The 19,200-nt window shown below is 34.6% G+C and overlaps 1 protein-coding gene across 6 annotated transcripts; it reads left to right on the top strand.

The window, feature by feature from the left end:
• Positions 1–430: 430 nt before the first annotated feature.
• On the top strand, positions 431–19,096 carry LOC123703859. 6 transcript variants are annotated; one of them, XM_045652033.1, is made up of 19 exons: positions 431–601; positions 701–910; positions 1,103–1,294; positions 1,803–1,919; positions 2,535–2,801; positions 3,007–3,099; positions 3,392–3,911; positions 4,190–4,265; positions 6,345–6,417; positions 9,144–10,548; positions 10,724–10,783; positions 10,883–10,909; positions 14,310–14,399; positions 14,614–14,721; positions 15,043–15,179; positions 15,720–15,812; positions 16,274–16,333; positions 17,108–17,273; positions 18,089–19,096. In XM_045652033.1, the coding sequence occupies exons 1-19, from the start codon at positions 569–571 to the stop codon at positions 19,009–19,011; spliced, it is 4,650 nt and encodes a 1,549-aa protein (XP_045507989.1). In that variant the 5' UTR covers positions 431–568; the 3' UTR covers positions 19,012–19,096. The 6 variants fall into 6 exon arrangements, with proteins under 6 accessions (XP_045507989.1, XP_045507988.1, XP_045507993.1 ...); XM_045652032.1 differs by having other exon boundaries at positions 3,389–3,911; XM_045652037.1 differs by lacking the exon at positions 2,535–2,801.
• Positions 19,097–19,200: the final 104 nt, after the last annotated feature.

Raw genomic sequence — 19,200 nt, 5'->3', positions numbered from 1 at the left:
AATTACATATTTATACTTTATTCGTATATTTTTCCTTTAATAACTTATTGAACATAAAATTTACTTATGATACATATTTATTTACATAACTTATCGACAGTTCAACACGCAATTGATACCTACCCATCCCTATTTGTCACACACACATCTATATAGTATCTATAGCTCATCTGCCTACGATGCGCAATAAGCAATTTGTGCAATACACTCGCTCTATACTATTGTAATATATACTCTAAGCTGTGACCTGTATTCCTCTATGGTCATTGGCCTACCGTCTATGGCACAGAGCAATGGTCTATGCTGTCTACGGGTCTATGGATATTACTTGCTCTGTGGTCTATGGTATTCCTGTATTCTGTCAAGACTCAAGTCGCGTTATCCTGTGGTGTCCTGTGGCCATAAAGTAACTTATTTATATGCCTGTGGCGTTACCTATCCAAATAGTCAAATACCGATTTAGATAATATTTGTTAATTGTTTTAATGCTATTTTCTGTAGCGAACAATGATGAGCATTAATAAATAATACACTTTCTGTACACAAATTTCTATTTAAATCATTCAAGATGATGGTCACAATTCATGGTCTTCCTGTGAATGTAAGATTAACCACCAAATACCTATAATATGGCTTGTTTTTCTTGAATCTTGTGTTAAGATTTTAATCTATTCTATTTATAAATATTTCATGTTTACAGATCAATTATCAGGATGTAAAGGCCATGATCAAACGGGAATGTAAAATTGCAGACTTTATATTGGACAATTTAGTAAGCGAGACCGATGGATTAAAAAAAGTACGAGTAGGGCTTGCGGACGACATAGAAGGCGCACATGTTATAAAATGTTTAAATGGATATCGTTTCTCTGGATACATACTACGCGTGACTCCTGTTGGAAAATCAGGGGTAAGGAATTAATTCAATATTGTCTATGACCATAGAACACATTCTAATTTTGTACTTTTTTATATTAATTATTCAATTATATTTAATTAGAGATACTCTAGTAGAATTTTCTTTTATTAACTATTCAATACTGCATTAGTTACCTAGCAACCAACCTTTCTTCATCTTTTTCATAAACTATATTTTTTATAGGTTTTGAACCAAGCCAGTCCACTCAATCAAAGGGCATACCCAGCGCAAGGTTACCAGGGTCAAAGTCAAAATGATTATGGTCGTGTTGACCCCTGGTCAAATAACCAGTGGAGTGCGAACCAACCAATCGCCCAAGCGCAGCAAAATAATTATGGATATCAGGGACAACAGATGAATACTTATGCTCCTGCTGTGAGTGTTTAAAATATTTTGTATTTCACAGGAAAACATCTAAGCATTTGGTAATACAATGCAAAATCCTTTATTTAACACACATTCATAAACAAGAGAAAAAAAAGAAGAAAAATATTTCTATTGTAGAAAAAAGTACTGAAAAAATGTTATGGTGCGTTACAAGGGGGGTAGGGGGGGTAAAAATCTTCAAAAATTGTGTTACGTAGTACTTGAATGATGTTAATACATCTTACTGTTCTTTATAAGTTTTAATTTAAAATGTACAAATATAATGTGATAAAATAATGATCCAAAAAAAAAATTGTTAAAGGAACCTTATAAGCATTTATTCTGTTGTTACACGTAATAACTCAGGCCCTGGAATCACAGACACATCGGACCGATCGGGCCGCTTGGGGCTCAATGGGTTAACACCTGTTGCGAGGTTTTTTTTTTTATGAAAAAACATCAATCTAAATCTGAAATGTTTATGAATACTGATTATGTAACTAAACTTCACTTCTAGAATGTGAACCAACAAATCAGGCCGCAGTATGATCAAAGGCAATCTATTCTTAGTAGAATAGGGCCCCCGTCACAGGGATTCGCTTTTGCCCCTAAGAATGAAGTGACACAACCGGCGGTATGTGTATTTAATCCATACTTAATATTATAAATGCGAAAGTAACTCTGTCTGTCTGTTACTCAATCACACCTAGACTACTGAACCAATTTGCATGAAATTTGGTATAGAGATATGTCGATACCCGAGAAAGGACATAGGATAGGTTTTATCCTGGAAATCCTACGGGAACGGGTTTTCTTTGAAAACGCGGGCGAATCCGCGGGCGGAAAGCTAGTATTACATATTTAACAATTTATTATTTTTAATTTTAATTTTATATGTTTGTAAAATAAAATAAAGCTTAAGATGTGCTTGATAATTTTGTTAATGCTGTATCTTGAATATCTTGAATCTTAATAAAGTCTTATTTTTGTAATTAAAAAATAGTTTATTTAATTTGTATCAAAATTTTTATAAAAAAAAGCTTCAACTATGTATGTAACCAACTTCTTAAGAGTAAAATATGACCCACATTAACACATTTAATTCAAACTTTGTACACTTATAAATAACCAGTGTCAATACAATTATTTAATGTGTTTATCTTATTTAAGCGTGCTTTTTTTAAATTATATTACTACAAAATAATTATAAACTTTTTATTAACGTCATGATTAAATTCTCAATTAATAGGCCCCAATAAGACAAGGCGTGTTGAGGGCTGTCGAAATAGTAGACACGTCGCACCTCACAAACCGACACATAGGATCTTACGACACGTCACGTGATAGATCCGACTTGACACGCGATAGGCCAGAATTGGCACGCGAAAGATCGGACTTGGCACGCGATAGACCGGACTTGACACGTGAAAGATCAGACTTGGCATGTGATAGTATTGACTTGGCACGCGAGAGGCCTGACATGCCACGTAGGAGAACCGATATACCCCGTGAGAATGTACGTGAAAAATCAGTTGATTTAACAATTTATGTGATGTTAGAATATTTTGATTTACCTTCTATAAACCCTAAACTCACTTTATTTATATTAGATATTTTTATTTCGACTCACTTTATTTATTAATACTTTTGTAATACACCATAATTTTATTCTGATTATAAATATTGAATACTTTAAATAATTTTGATTTGTAATTCATTAGGTCATCATGAAAGATCACTTCCAAGGACCAGAATATGGTTCACCGCAACCAAGCTCGAGTTATTATCAAGATCGTGGTCCATGGACGCAACAGGTAAATTATTATTTATATTTAAGTTGTTTTTTTTAGTATTATCTTTGTTCGTTTAAAGTATAGATGCATAGAATCTACATGCTACGATTTATACTGACGATTTTATTATACATGTATGAAAATAAAAAGAAACAAATGATTTCATTTTTTTCAGTATTTCTGAGTTCTACTTGAATGTATATTATATAGATCAAAGTCAGTCGCGTTTTCCTTCAAATTATAATTTATATAGGTAAATAGAGATTAAACTATAAAATTGTCACTTAATTAACCAATCACATAATTTCAGCAGAAACTGGGCGACGATCGCAAATTTTCAGCCGACAAGCGTGAACTCATAAAGGAGCCATTGATAAAGCATTCTGGCGCTTACAAAGAGTACGATAAGGGTCAATTTTCCCCGCAGCCAAGGATCGCTGGCACGGGAAGGAATATTTCACCGCCAGGGAAAAGATTGCTTCAAAGTGGTAGAGATGTATCACCACCGGGCAGACAAATACCACCATCGAGGATTTCCCCACCAGGGAGACGAGTTTCTCCATCTGGCAGGCGTATTTCTCCACCAGGAAGACGTATTTCTCCATCTGGCAGGCGTATTTCCCCATCTGGAAGACGAATTTCTCCGCCAGGACGTAGAATTTCTCCATCAGGACGTCGTATTTCACCTGGACGTAGAATTTCCCCATCGGGTCGTCGTATTTCCCCACCTGGGAGGAGAATTTCACCATCTGGCAGGCGTATTTCCCCGCCGGGTCGTCGTATTACCCCTGGAAGACATGTATCACCGCATTCTACTATTCATAAAGATCAAGGTATGGAAATAGAAGGTTTCCTTTGTTGTGTGTTATTTTTAATTGCCTAGAACACTAACCACTTGTGAGTAAAGGATTAAAACTCATCAAAACGAAAAGCGTTTTAAACTTTCAGTGATACTTAAATAGCTAGAATAGGTGAAAATTTATCAAATTGGTTCAATAGTTTCCAGATATTTTTTTATTGTGCTTATCATATTATTAAATTTTTATTGTTGATATATTATTCCTTCTGGTCAATTATTATTTAGATTTATTGCATTTTCATTTTGTTACAGTTAAAAGAAATTTACCTGGACGTCATTCGCCCGACCGCCGCGACGAAGGTCGTAGGATACCTCCCGGACAAGAAAGGTAGGTGAAAAATATATATTAGCAAAAGGTATTATAAAAACATATTTTTATACAGACAAACCAAGTGAGTTGACATGGCTATATTTAAAAAAATAAGTTTAAGATTTATGTGCTTTTTATAGAAAATTTAAATACTAATATTATAAATGCGAAAGTAACTCTGTCTGTCTGTCTGTTACTCAATCACGCCTTAACTACTTAACCAATTTGCATGAAATTTGGTATAGAGATATTTTGATACCCGAGAAAGGACATACATACACACAGGCTACTTTTTACCCCAGGAAATAGGATAGGTTTTATCCCGGCAATCCCACGGGAACGGGAACTATGCGGGTTTTTCTTTGACTGCGCGGGCGAAGCTGCGGGTGGAAAGCTAGTATATAATATAATTTGCATTTCAAAAATATTTTTCCGTTTAAATAGTGTAGAATTAATGTTGTGTTTAAAAATTTTAAAATAAATATTACATGGGAAAGAAAATTATTAATCGAAATATGATAGTTTTATTTAAGATCTATATTATTGCTTAATATTTCAAACTAGGTGAGCCCAGTGGCGTGCCTAGGGTGTAAGGACTGGGCAAGCCCAAATTTTTCGAAGTGTTTGCTGGGTACCCTTTTCTTGAATTAGGTATACACTGTGTTACTAAGTAGGTATGTTCGTTATAAAACTTATAAAAAATGTGAACATACCGAATCAAATCTTCTAAATGTTCACGCGCGCCCGCAAACAGTTGAGTCAAACGTTTACCATTACAATCATATTAAAATCTATGTCTATAAATTATATAAAAACTGTATGACATTATATTATAAAATTGTACAGATCATTTATATTCTAATTCAAAACGCCGATCTTTCTGAAGGAAATATTTTATAACATCGGAATAGAAGTAGGTACGTATCTGATTGTTTTAATTCAATTAACAGCTCTTTCTCAATGACAGTCATTGTTAATTCAGAAAGGCGTTCTTGGCCTTGTGTATTTCTTAAATACGTACATACCTACCTATGAATTCGATTACGCTGAGAAAGCACGCTCCGTGGAAGAACTACTAGCAAGAATCGTAAATACTAAAATATGTGCAAGTTTCATCAGAAGGCTTCTTCTAACCAATTCTCATTCATGAAATCGATTAATTCGTAAACATTACAATTAAAATTAGGTTTATGTGACTTACTGCACAAATCGGGAGTTGGTTTGATGAAGAAATTTATTGTTGTTTTACAGTAAAGTTTAATGATTTTACCTTTTCCCGCTGAGCACAAAGCAAACCATCACAATTTACAATACAATCTGTGTCGCGACACTTATTTTATCACAAAATTCGAAAAACTTAACCTAAATTACACCGGTATAATCACGCGCTAAACTATACTAACAATAATATTCACGACGTTCGTTCGCGCGACGCGCAATCGTAACTACCTTCACACTGTTAAAGCCCGGCTTTGTTGGGCATAGAAATTGCTATAGAATTCTATAGATAGGTATGTAGCTACTTCAACGAAATTTCATACGTTAGAAGAGATAAGCGCAAAGCCCGGTAAAAGCCCACGAGTGCAAGCGAGAAAACTATATGTCACTCAAGAAGGACACCGTACTGTTTATACAAAGTACGACCATATTTAGATAGCAAGAAGGATGAAATTAAAAAGTTTGACTCGAATTCGACATTGTTTGTAAATAGGTGAGTTTTCATTGAATTTCGGAGCAAATTTTGAATTGCTCGTTGCGCGCGAATATTCAAAAGTGAATTTGGGTATTTTCCTGTCTCGTAGCGAATTCCTTAGGCAAGCCGGGCTTTTCGGCTTGTATGAACGTACCGCCACTGGGTGAGCCGCGCAGTTTCACCCGCATTGCTTCGCTCCTGTTAGTCTTAGCGTGATGATATATAGCCTAAAGCCTTCCTCGATAAATGGGCTATCTAACACCGAAATAATTTTTCAAATCGGACCAGTAGTTCCGGAGATTAGCGCGTTCAAACAAACAAACTCTTCAGCTTTATAATATTAGTATAGATTTGTCCACTATACGGACATAAAATTAAATAAAAAATATTATACTTTTATTTAGGTATTCCCCTACGCACTTGGAAGAAATAAGGCCGACATCAAAACAAGTCAGACCGGCGTATGAGCCTCCATCGGTAAGTGGCTATTTTGAACTTTATATACTAGGAAATAAAGTATATAATTAATTAGCAAATGTAACCAGTAACTTTTTTTGTAAACTTTTAGAATATTGAATTTTATATTTTTTTAAGTATTTTATGTGTTACGAGTTGAGAATCTCTTCGTTTGTTGTGTCTTATTACAAGTTTTGGAGTAAATTAACTGTCTCTAGATCAAGTCGCAAATAATTTATAAATAAAAACAACGATAGAAGCAGAAAAAATTACAAACAGCATATTTTTAAAACAACTGTTCTTTAGAAACAATTTCTTTAGAGCTTTCGTTTTAGTTTATCAGGATACATATAGAATACTACTCACTTATAAAAGACATAGTTGTACAGTATAGTTGCAGTATCCAACAATTTGGAATCAAAGTGACAATTGACTGCACTAAAAGGACGTTTACTACACTTTAAACACGTTCAACAATGAAGATCAGTTGCATCAATAGAGATTTTTAAGCCATATAAGTTGTCCGCGTGTTATACTGCCGGAACATAGACTGCTATGTGTAATTAAATCTAACAAGAACATTGAGAAAAGATAGAATAAATAAATTATGCCACCTGGAAAATATTTGTCCTGGACTGATCTATGCGACAAAATAAATAACAGAAAATGCGTTGATGATGATGCGTCCGTAGCCGATTTTGACTTCTGACTGAATTGGAGCCTTCATACGTGCAAGATATATTTAGTGCGTAAGTTTGCGCGCAATATACAGACGCACTCTATCGTCTTTACAGTTCTGATCCAAAAAAGCACGGTACAGTTGTGGCCGATTGTTGCTTAATCTCTAACTGCCATCCTCATTAGCCTTTTTTTTAAAGTGGAGAAATCTTGCATGGATACCGACGGCCCTCGGAGAAGGAGCCGCGGGTTATGTTGGATTCTTACCGACTAAAACCCCACTGTGTTCCGTCGAGCCGCTTTAATGATGAGGCCGCGGGTATTGGTTGGAATTCTTCCGTGACCATCGTCATTAGCCTTCAAAAATGCTGTACTGGCGCGCCGTATCAACCAACGTTGTGTGCCGGGATTGGCCGCTGCGCAAATATCACCTACTTACAGCCATTAGTGAGAACTTACGGAACCTCAGTCAGTCGTTTTTACCACCTGTAACCACCTGTTCCTACAGTTTGGCTGGCAAAATGTTAAGGTTGATACCCCTGAGCATTTCTCTACACATCTGAATAAAATGCGTATAAGCTTAGAAATTTAATACTTCTATGTTTATGACGATGAAATGATAATTTTTCAGTTTAAACACTACCACAATGGAATACTATTCCAGGTGAATATATTCAATGTTCTACCAACAAATAGAACGCGTGAAACGTGGCCAGCGAAAGTCTAAAACACAAACAGATTCGCTCTCGACTCAGAATTTTTACCTTTAAACTTTAATGTTCGAGTGCTCATCAGACCGCAATACACAAATGAAATTACCATATATCGGCATCAAGCCTCTCATTCACTACATATACCGCGAGCTGAGCCCCAAGCAGTACATATTCCTGGACAAATCTGTCCTCTTCCACACTGCGGACTTATCAGACAGGTACGGCTAATATGCAAGAATGGCCATTATAAATATATAATGTTGTCAGTATTGATCTAATAGATCAAGACTTTTTGCTGAATGAAGATGAAATAGTATAATGTCATTTTCAAATAAATCCAAATTGTAGATGTAAATTAAAAACTAGCTAGGTTTGTGTCTGTTAAAAATAGTTTTCAAGAACTGATTCAAAGTCGAACGTCAGGATCTAACAGTAAAAATATAACTGGTAGTACCATCATAATTTTGATGCATATCAATTTGAACAAATAGAAGCAAGTGCTACTAAAGATTTTTACTTAATACTGCAAGAAAACTAAGAATGTGAAGAGAATACTATCATGATAATAAAAAAATGAACATGTTTCGGCTAAAATTAACATATCCAGAAGTAATAAGAATTTGAATTACAAATCAACAAGGAAAATCTACTAGTTGGATGTATGTATTTAGTTTTAACCTTTAGTAAACGAATTATTATGATCTACTGCATCATGTTCCTTTCCAATAGAAAAAAATAACTCTTCGTTTAATTTATGCTGCTCCCGCTGACGTAGAAATAAAACATAGATTTGCATACATAAACTATGCTTTCGGATCTTTAAAACATCGAGGAAGATAGGAAATATTATCGAGAAATGAAGCTGTCCAATAAAAAAATGTATTGAGAGATATGAATGATAACATATCAGAATAAATATAGAATACAAACCTCTGCAGATTTTTTATTGAAAAATAATTCAATTGATCATATATATGTATATAAAACTTTATGAAGCTTTCCTCGCTCCGATTGTCGTTTTTGTGTTTTCAACAGATATATTATAATTTTTAAGTAATATTTTAAATTGATTTTGTGAAGAGTATTAAATAGCCTAGATAACAAAAATATTATTAAATATTTTAATAAAATATAAGTAATAATAATTATAAACTTATAATATTAAAATTATTTATCAAAGAATAATAGGAATATTGAAGAATTTTTTGAATTGCATTAAGGACGACTTGAAGCCAATTCAAACTAATACAGCCATAGCAGTAAAGTTCCATCACAAAATATCTATGCTTTTAAATCTTTTTAGTTTGCCTTTAATCCATTGTCATTTCCTGTTGCAAAATAACTTTCAATTTACAGGCATCGAATCAACCTATGTACTCAGGTGGATATCGCCCGAACAGCAATGAAAACGTTCAATATCCGCAAGGGAGAACGGACCGTTGGTCGGACAGAGAGAAGCCGTTCATCAAACACGAAGAAGATAGAAGAGAGTCGAGAATTTCGAAATTCAATTCGCAAAGAGGCGTGGATCATCCCGTGCCAGAAGGAATAAAGCGAGCTAGGTCGCAAAATCGTGAATCGAGATCTCCTAAACGTGATCGCTCGCCTGTACGCGATCGCTACAGAAGACATTCTCCTTCGCCCAGATCTCCGCGACGTTCGTGGGCTTTGGAGAAGAGACGCAGCCCAGAAGATGGACAAGCACCTCCTCCGCCAAGCTGGCCTGGACAAAATGCAAGAGACAAGAGACCTTACCCGGACAGAGCTGATGATGCAAGACCTTCGCCTTGGGAGGTACCTAAATTTGAGCCTAAAACAGAAGATATACGCCGAGAGCCTCGAGCTGTGGTAGAAGAGAAAAGGCATTTTGAACGTGAGACAATAGCTGTGCGAAAGGACTTGATGAAATGGAAACCGGTTGGGAACGAGAGTCCAAAACATTCTTCGAGTCGTTTCAATCCAGATGATAGTGAAAAAGATCGTAGGAGAAAAGAATTTGAAGGTCGCCCACAAGAGTTTAGAATGCAAGACGACGCAGATAGAAGAGGACGACCGGACAGGCGCGAGTTTGCTGACCGTCACGAACAAGAAGATCGACGATACAAATCTAATTATGCGGACGCAAATGACCTCACACAAATAAAAGAAGAATTGTCCCGACGTATTGAGAAAAAGACAGAGATACTGAAGAAGCAAGAAGAACTTCAAAAAGAAATAGAAGACGTGTATAAACGTGCCGTGGACTTTACGAAAAAAGCAGAAATGTATAAAAAGGGAGATCGCAGACATGAAGAAGATTATCGAGATGAACGCCGCCAAGATCAACATGACTCCAAACATTATGCAGATCGTTTTGACCAGGAGCGTCGGAGTCGCGATGAATTTGCTAAAAAGCCGTATGTCGAACGAAATAGAGACGATTTTCGTGTAGACGACCGCAGCTTGGAAGAGAAAAATAAACCAAGACGTCCTATGAGTCCAAGTCAAAAAGCGAAAAGAGACAAAGCTGGTGAAGAAATCTCCGAAAAACTGTTAAGCAAATATGGTAGCCATTTGCCGGAAGATATTAAAACGAGGGTACTCGAAGAAATGAAATTTGCTATTTTAAAGATATTTTTCGACATGTTTGGAAGCGATGAAGTTTCGTTCATAGAAATGGTGGTAAAGTTCAACTCCAAGCACAACATTAAAGATCAAGAGAAAATATTCGACGAGGTTATGAAGAGTTTCCCGAGTCAGTATCGGAAGCGTCCTGCGCAAGGTGAGATTGCTGTGTTTATATTGGTATTTATATTAATGACATTCACATTAACTTATGAACATAAATAATAGATGATATGAATCCCGATTTCAATGACTATATTTTTTCTATCTCGGTATATCCTGTTTATTAAAGTCGGGATGTTAGTAAAATAAAATATGTAAATATTTTACAGATGACTCTGGAGTACCGTCGAAGACATCCAAACTATCTCCTACAACGATTGCAAGTAAAGGTACTAAACGAGCACACGTATTGTATTGATGTTATTAATTTATTATTATTTTATATCATAATTTGCATCTAACAATCTATACTTCAACCATTTTTTCAGATGGGACTCAAGAATCGTCATACCAAAGTAAGTACGCCTTTATCATTATTGGAACAAGTTTCTTCGTTTATAATATCGTTCACTATCTGAGATTTTTTTATTCACAGTACCGAATTGGGATTATAGTTACGTGACACAAACGCAGATGCCACAAATGGCCACCTCAAACTCGTTTATGAATCAGCAGTATTTTATGATGCAAGGATTCATTCCAACTTATTCAGATGTTGTCAACGTTGTACCAGAATCGGTTCCAGGAGAAACTGTCGTTCCATCAGGAGTCGAAGGCTATAACCTATTTCTGTGCAAAGATGATTTTCAGCCAATCAACGGCCACGAAGCAAACATGCTGAAAGAGCACTTGATACAGCAAATGCTAAAGGTTACACAAAATTCGCAAGGTTGGGCTCCGGATTTCACGGTGAAAGGCTTGCAAAGCCCTTTTCGCTATGAAGTCGTAACGAAGGACGTATCGTCCAAGGATTGGCTTCTGAATATGGATTTCAGTGAATTTCAGGGTTTCAATGTTCTTGTGTATACTAAAGAAGAGTTGTGGTACGAACGCGCTGCGGTATGGCTGCCGAGTCACTCCAAATGTCGCAATATCGAGCCTTTGATGAAACTCAAGTTGCAAAATAGGTTCTTAGAAGGCGTCAATATAGGTAAGTGGAAGTTGGTGAAGAAGATCGTTACAGCTAAAGGTACTCGCATATACGTCGATATGCCCCCGTCGTCGGCTCGCTCTTTGGAAAACCACAAAATGATGCTTAGCTACGAGCTCCAGAAAGTCAATGTTTTCTTGAAAGCTGTTGCCGTGGATAAAGATGCGTTTGACGCCGGTTTGAAGGAGCCATCTGTACGATTTATACCTGCGCCCCAAAACGCCCCGATGCCTTCTATCAACCAAGATCCGAATGTAATAAAGTTCTGCTTCAAAGGAGATAAGGCGATTTCTCTTCCGATCGCACGCAAAATAAAGGACTCGATTATATTCAAACTGTTCCAGTACCATCAATTGGGAGGAAATATCAGAACCGATTTTATAAAATATGGATTCATGACGCCCGGCTATTTCGGAGTTCTGCCTGAAAATAACGAATCTAGAAATTGGCTTCTACGTATAAATATAGGGGAAATCAATCGTCAATCCATCGTCGTGATGTCTGGCGATGACCTCGACACGCGCTACATTAAAATGTTTATCGATTTGCCGGAAGATCAAAACGCGGCGATCGCTATAGAGAGATTGAGAAACGGCAACCAAGGGGTGAAAGGTATTAATTTCAACAAGTGGAAATATGCCAAAGTTAATTACGACAGGAACACGCAAAAGGTAACTCTCACCGTTGAGATGGACATGGAATCGGTGGATACTATTGTCAGTCTTAAATATCAATTGGATTATGTTGGTGAAGGTGCAGATTTTGAAACGCTTACCGTTCGTTCGGAATATTCCCACTCAAAATTGAGCGACGTGCTGAAGAAGTATAAAGATGAACAAAACGATACATACATTGTTGCTAATATGGATATTGCATCGGAGGAAAGTGACGACGATGTAGTATGTCTCGATTAGTTTAGTCTAAGCTTGATCTTTCTTTATATATTTTTGTCTTGGAAGATATTTGTGTTTTCCCCTATAACATTACGTTATGAATATAATTATGAATTGATATTACCTTCGTTTTATTGTATGAGACCTTTTTTCGACATAGTTTTCAGGGATTATTTTAAAGAAAATAAAAAAGAAGAACTTTACTATATTTAGCATACAATCTTATTTTATATTTTTCATACATTAATAGATCAACCTTAATTTTTGTGAATAAATATGTAAAAAAATATAAATATCATTTATTGCCTTATATTTAAACAAAAATGGATTTGTCTTTATGAATTTCGTCCAATAGTTTTACAGCACATTACGACAAAGAGGTAAGTGTTAACTTCACATAATATTACGATATAATTTATTATTTTATTTGTCTTATTTTGATTCAAACTAGTATCCAGTTCGTTTCAGATATATCGCTATATAATGTTCGTGAAATATCGAAGCATCTTCGTGATAAGGGCAAAGAAGATTGGAATCGTGATTGCAGATCTTCAGAATTGGTGCCTTTGACTGTCAAAGGCGTCGAGATAGAAAAATGAACAAATTGGGTAAGATTCTATAAAACAATGTTTTACAGGAAGTTTAAATTTCAGGTTAATAGGGGCAGAAGCGGTTTATGTGGTCCTTTTTTGTGTACTGGAGTATTTTAAATTTCACTAGATGACACCTTTTTTATTGCTGATCCAGATTCCACGCTTACCTCATTGACAAGTATTATGTTAATTTTTCAAGGGATTTATTAGGAATTAGATCTTCTGTCAACGGATTCAGATATGGTTCGGAATCGTTGAAATTCAAGTGTCTTTATTGTATTCTTCAGCGTTATGGCATTCATTAGGCATATTGCGTTATCTGAATATAATTCCTTAGTGTTATTGTTGAAATGTTTCTAGAAATTGGAGCATAGAACGAAGCTATTACGTCAAGTAAGTGTGATAGTTCCGCATTTTTATAGATCCAGGCTGAAGAATTTTCCGAGACATCATTTAAAGATTTCATCGTCCAATAGCGTTACTTGCTTGTCAACCAACATGTATTTCTTTCTTTGATGCTGCTCGGTAAACACATAGATACATTGAATATTTCTAGAAATTTGTCTTGAGAATTATTAAATGTCCTTTGACTTTTCTACATGATGCTGATTTCAACAAATTGATGAAATTGTTATCGTTATTTCCAGAATTTAATTTCTGGTGTAATTCTTAGTTACGTTAATTTCGTTCTAACAAAGACATCTCAGTATTCTTGCTGCACTTGAAATCTATCACTAGTTCGAGATGTTGTGACCAGGTAATTGGTTCTCCTGAAGAACATTTTGCATCCGATAAAACCACGAGGTATGGAAATTAAGAAATTATCGTTGTTTTGGGTTCAAAAATTTATAGGAACCTTAGGATTCTAAATTGAACACCTGATCCTGATGATATTTTTGGCGCTATATGCAAAATACGTTAATAAGAGAGAAAGATTTTAAGATATTGAGAAACTAGCTAATCTGAGTAATATGTTTACTGTTAACCTCACCATACCATATTCTTTTGCTATTTTCAGTTCTACTGTATGAATGTTAATTTTTTGAACCAAAGAGTGTAATGAAATTGAAAAATATTTTACACTAAAGAGTGAACTAGACCCTCATTTATTAGTATGTATTTTTGGGGACAGTGTTAACTTTTTTCAAACTTTTTATTTTAAAATAAATTCCCTTTTTATTTAATTCTGAGCATGTTAAATTAATGACGTTTAAATACAATCTATATTTGAATCACATTTTTTTCTTTATCTAAGAATTATGTTTGCGTATTGTTACAGCAACGATTCGTAAAATGCCAGTGAAATATGCATCTAAAGCCCTACCACAAAGGAAGCCTACATCTAAAGCGGTTGAATCTAAAAAAACAGGTGAATTCTTATACTTTGAAACTGCTATGAAATAAGGTGTTAATTTCAATGAATATTCAAATAACGTTTCTCGGACATTTTTGACAACATTATAATAGGCTATTGTAAGTCTAATTGTTCATTATATGTATGGCAATGGCATTTTGACTTGTTTTTGATTGAAAGATGTACTATTATAGTGATTATTTTGCTAACTTAATTTTCTTTATGACAGAAACAAAACCACGCCAAGAAGTGGTGAAACAGAAATCTGATGACACAGAGCGTAAGAGCAAGACGGAAGATTCTAAGAAAAGTTATAAGGTTGCCAATGATGATGCAGGTATGTTATATTTTTATTTTATCCTTTATAATTATTTATATGATGGGGATAGGTTTGATCTGCGATTTGGAAATATGGCTTTTTTCAATTTGTAATGATGTAGAATATTTTTAACATTTTATTACACATTAAAATTTAAACATTGTATTTGTCAAATTTTTTGACACACATATTTATTTTGTCAATAACAAACTAACTTTTTCGTAAAATTTTCCCAAAAAGTTTCGTCGAAAACTTAAAAAAAAATACTTTTTATACTTACCTACAAAAAAAACCTTTTTTAAAAAAATACCCGATCTTTATATGAATCTATTTCAACAGAAACAACAGCCGTCAAGAAGGAAACCGACGAAGCGATACAAGCTATGTTCCCGGAGGAAATTTCCGAAACGGAACGGGAATTAGATCCGCTAACCACGCGACTGTTGGAGTATGAACTGCGACATATTATGATTAAGGTAAGATTCTAAGTAATTTGTATGAGGAGTAATTTAGATTTTAATGTATAAACTGTAACAATATATAATGATAAATTTTAATTTCAATTTTTTGTACCTGATTCATTAAAAACGTACTGTTCTGCGCGGCTTCGTTCCCGTAGCATGGTGATATAAAATAATATAAAAAAAAATTGTATCAGTTGTTCCTGAGATGTGCGCGTTCAAACAAACAAGCATATTAAAATATTAGTTTAACCTAATATTATGTAATGATATATTATGTATTTAGATATAAGTTACATATTATGTAATATCGACATGATTTTAAAAGAGCAACTATGGAGTTTCTTGCCGGTTCTTCTTCATAGATACTGCTTTCCGAAACGGTGGTAATTGTTAAAAATAATTATGTAATGACGATTCGAAAGTGCTACTAAATAGTTAGTACCTAGTCTAATTGAATAAATGAATGTTTGAGATTGAGTTTGAAAATAAGGTTCCCATAAAAAGCATGCCACCACTTTTTTAAATTTAGGAAATTTATACATTTATTTTTAGGTCTGGCAAGAGTTTCCCGATGACCCTCCGACAGATGACGAGAAATTGATCGCAGAAAAGTTTAGGAATGAAGCCGGCGATGATATTAGAAATGTGAGTTTAACCTATTTTTATTATGGTGACATACATATATACACTTACACTTAAATAAAATAAGAGCCACTTGTTTATTTCAATATTGACTATTTTTGAAGTGAAACTTCTTTATCGGGGTTGAAAAAAAATTATAGTGTAACATTTTTTCGTTACGCGCCATCTTTTTCTTATCCCTACCACGCGTGATTCGATCTATTTCTGTAAAGTTGCATGTAGTAAATTATTTATTGAAAAATAAGGTCATAAAAAAGTTTCACTTCTTACGTGTGTACACTAGTACACGCACACATTTTTTTTATTTGAGCACGTCTACTCGCTGTACGTTATAATTTTGTATTAATCAATAAAATCATTAGAATTATTAATAGATTTATTTTTAAAAAATCATGAAAGGATAATATATATATCGATTATTTGTTTGTTTGGCTAGTTTATATATTTTTTAATTTATATTTCAGGTAATCGGATTAAATGTCACAAAGAGGTTGCTGAATATACATAACAGGTTAATTGTCAAGGTAAGATTAAAATAGAAATGAACCTTCGTTTTATTATATTTGAAATTCAAGTACAGACATAATACAAGCTACAATCTTATAATATATATAAATCTCGTGTCACAATGTTTGTCCTCAATGGACGCCTAAACCACTTAACCGATTATAATAAAATCATGTGCAGTTTGATCCAACTTGAGAGATAGGATAGGTTTTATCCTGGAAATCCCTCGGGAACGGGAACTATGCGGGTTTTTCTTTGAAAACGCGGGCTAAGCCGCGGGCGGAAAGCTAGTAATATATAATATTATGTATTATATTGTGTATACTACAAAATATACCATAGTGTAGGATCTGCAATTTCAGCGCAAAGTAAAACAACATTACCTTTATAATTACAATTAAATAATTCCATTAATTTATTGACAAATCACTAGACTCATAATCGCCTATTAAATGTTTGCCAAAAAAATGTCCGAATAGCGTTGTACAAATATTCTGTATCGCTCATAAGAAAACTCTGCTGAGGCTTAGGCGTAGGCAGAGTTTTGCTTTGGATATTTTTGAGCGTGATTAACGCGACTATTGTACGACAATGACCTAAATACTTTTGTCTCCGCAACTATTTTGTCTCTCCCATCAATTCTATAGGAAGTTGCGTCGCTACGTGCGCGCACTTTCTTACTAGCCCATAGAGTTGATGGGAGAGACAAAATAGTTGCGGAGACTAAAGTTGCTCTTGCGCGCTAGCTCTTATTGAACGATACTATGGTATTAACAATGTTTATTTCTCAGGTTCGATTCTCTAGTCGGCCAGAGAAAAGCTATTTGCTAGCGTTTCTGAAGAAATATAACATTCGTGGCTTCAAGCGAGTCGCCTCAGAGACTAACACGTTTGCTGCGCAGTTGAGAACTATTGAAGACTTTGATAGAATTTGTGCTGAGAAAGTGATTAGCTGTGGTAAGTTATTCTTATTGCCCACCATATGGTTTTTGTCTTATCTGTACTAATATTATAAAGCTGAAGAGTTTGTTTGTCTGAACGCGCTAATCTCAGGAACTACTGGTACGATTTTAAAAATTATTTTCGGTGTTAGATAGCCCATTTATCGAGGACGGGTTTAGACTATATATCATCACCCTAAGACCAACAGGAGCGGAGCAATGCGGGTGAAACCGCGGGGCGCAGCTAGTTTAAAGATATATTGTTTACATTGTTACAGTAGTTGCATGACTGTTTGTTTGATTCAAGTACTTAAACAAAGCATTTTTCGTAAAATTTGTGTGTTTTGTTAAATAGAAGTTTGAAGGGCAGAAAATGATATTAAATGCATACATTGTATTTTAAATAAAGTATATTTATATTATAAGTACTAACTTTCCGCCCGCGTCTTCGCCCGCGTTTTCAAAGAAAAACCCGCATAGTTCCCGCTCCCGTGGAATTTTCGGGATAAAACCTATCCTATGTGTTAATCCAAGTTACACTATGACTGGCCGGTTGGCGTGGTTGTTAGTGACCCTGCCTTCCAAGCCACTGGTCGTGGGTTCGATTCCCACCCGGGGCAAATATTTGTGTGATGAACATAGATGCTTGTGACTGGGTGTTAATTATCTATATAAGTATTTATTTAAAAATTTAAATATGTGTGCTAAATTTCATTGTAATCGGTTCAGTATTATTTGCGTGAAAGAGTAACAAACACACACATATCCTCAAAAACCAACTTTCGTATTTATAATATTAGTAAGATATCATTAAATCTAATTTTATCACAGGTAATGCAAAGCTCACAATAACTCCGTGCTACAAGTTTATGAAGTGTCCACCAAAATTGAAAACTAAATTCGTGGAAGAAACTGAAGATAAAACCGAGGACAAGGAAAAACCTAAAGAAACAGCGAATACTACAAATGATAAAGGAGAATCTCAAAGAGTAGAAGATAAAAATAAAGTTGTAACAGAAGAAAAAGCTGAAGAAAAGAAAAATGAAAATAAAGCTCCAATAGAAAACACTACTAAGAATGTTAACACAGTAAGAAAAGAAGTGAAAGAAGCTGACAACAAAACTCAAGTTGAAAGTAAACCTAAAGAACAAAATAAACCTATAATTGTAAATAAATCTGATACACCAAAACCAGCAAATACACAAACACCAGTTAAAGAAACTGTACAAAAAACAGAAGTTAAAAAAGTTACTAATGCTACAGTAGAAAAACCAAAAGAAAATAATGTTTTGAAAAATAACGAAACCAAAATAAGTGAAACCGAAAAAACAGTGAAACCAACTGTAGAGAAAAATAAAGAAATAACTACGACTGTCACAACAAATGCAAATACTCAAAAAGCTAAACAGGCTGTTGTACCTAAAGCCGCGCAAAAACCAGCAAAAGCACCAATTATTGCGCCTACAAATAATATAGCTCCTAAAACTGTGGCTAAACCAAAAACTCCTCAAAAAGTCACTAAACCCGCTATTGTTCCCAAAGCTATCAACAAGGCAAAAGAAACGCCGAAAGTTCAAACGAAAAAGACACCGAATAAAGAACAACCTAAAGATCCTATAAAAACAGTTAAAAAGGAATCTAAAAAGGATGTAATTGAAAAATATGATGATTACGATGAAATGGATGATGAAGATATTCTAGCTTTATTGTCTGAAGGTGTGGTCTTGGATGAGTGTGGTTCTGATGACGAATAAATAAGAAAAATTCTTAGTTTTAAGCAATTTATATTGTTCATACGTAATTGTAGTAGTAAATAAATGGTGATTTGTCCAATGACAATCGTTGTTTTTTTGAATAAATCCCTTCCCGCAAAATTGACTGTGGTAAATATAATATAATCTATATTCTGACATAGATGAATAATTTTTTTAATAATAACTAAC

Source organism: Colias croceus, chromosome 27 (genome assembly GCF_905220415.1).
Source record: "Colias croceus chromosome 27, ilColCroc2.1".
NCBI classification, from domain to species: domain Eukaryota; kingdom Metazoa; phylum Arthropoda; class Insecta; order Lepidoptera; family Pieridae; genus Colias; species Colias croceus.
This window is presented reverse-complemented; position numbering and strand designations above follow the sequence as displayed.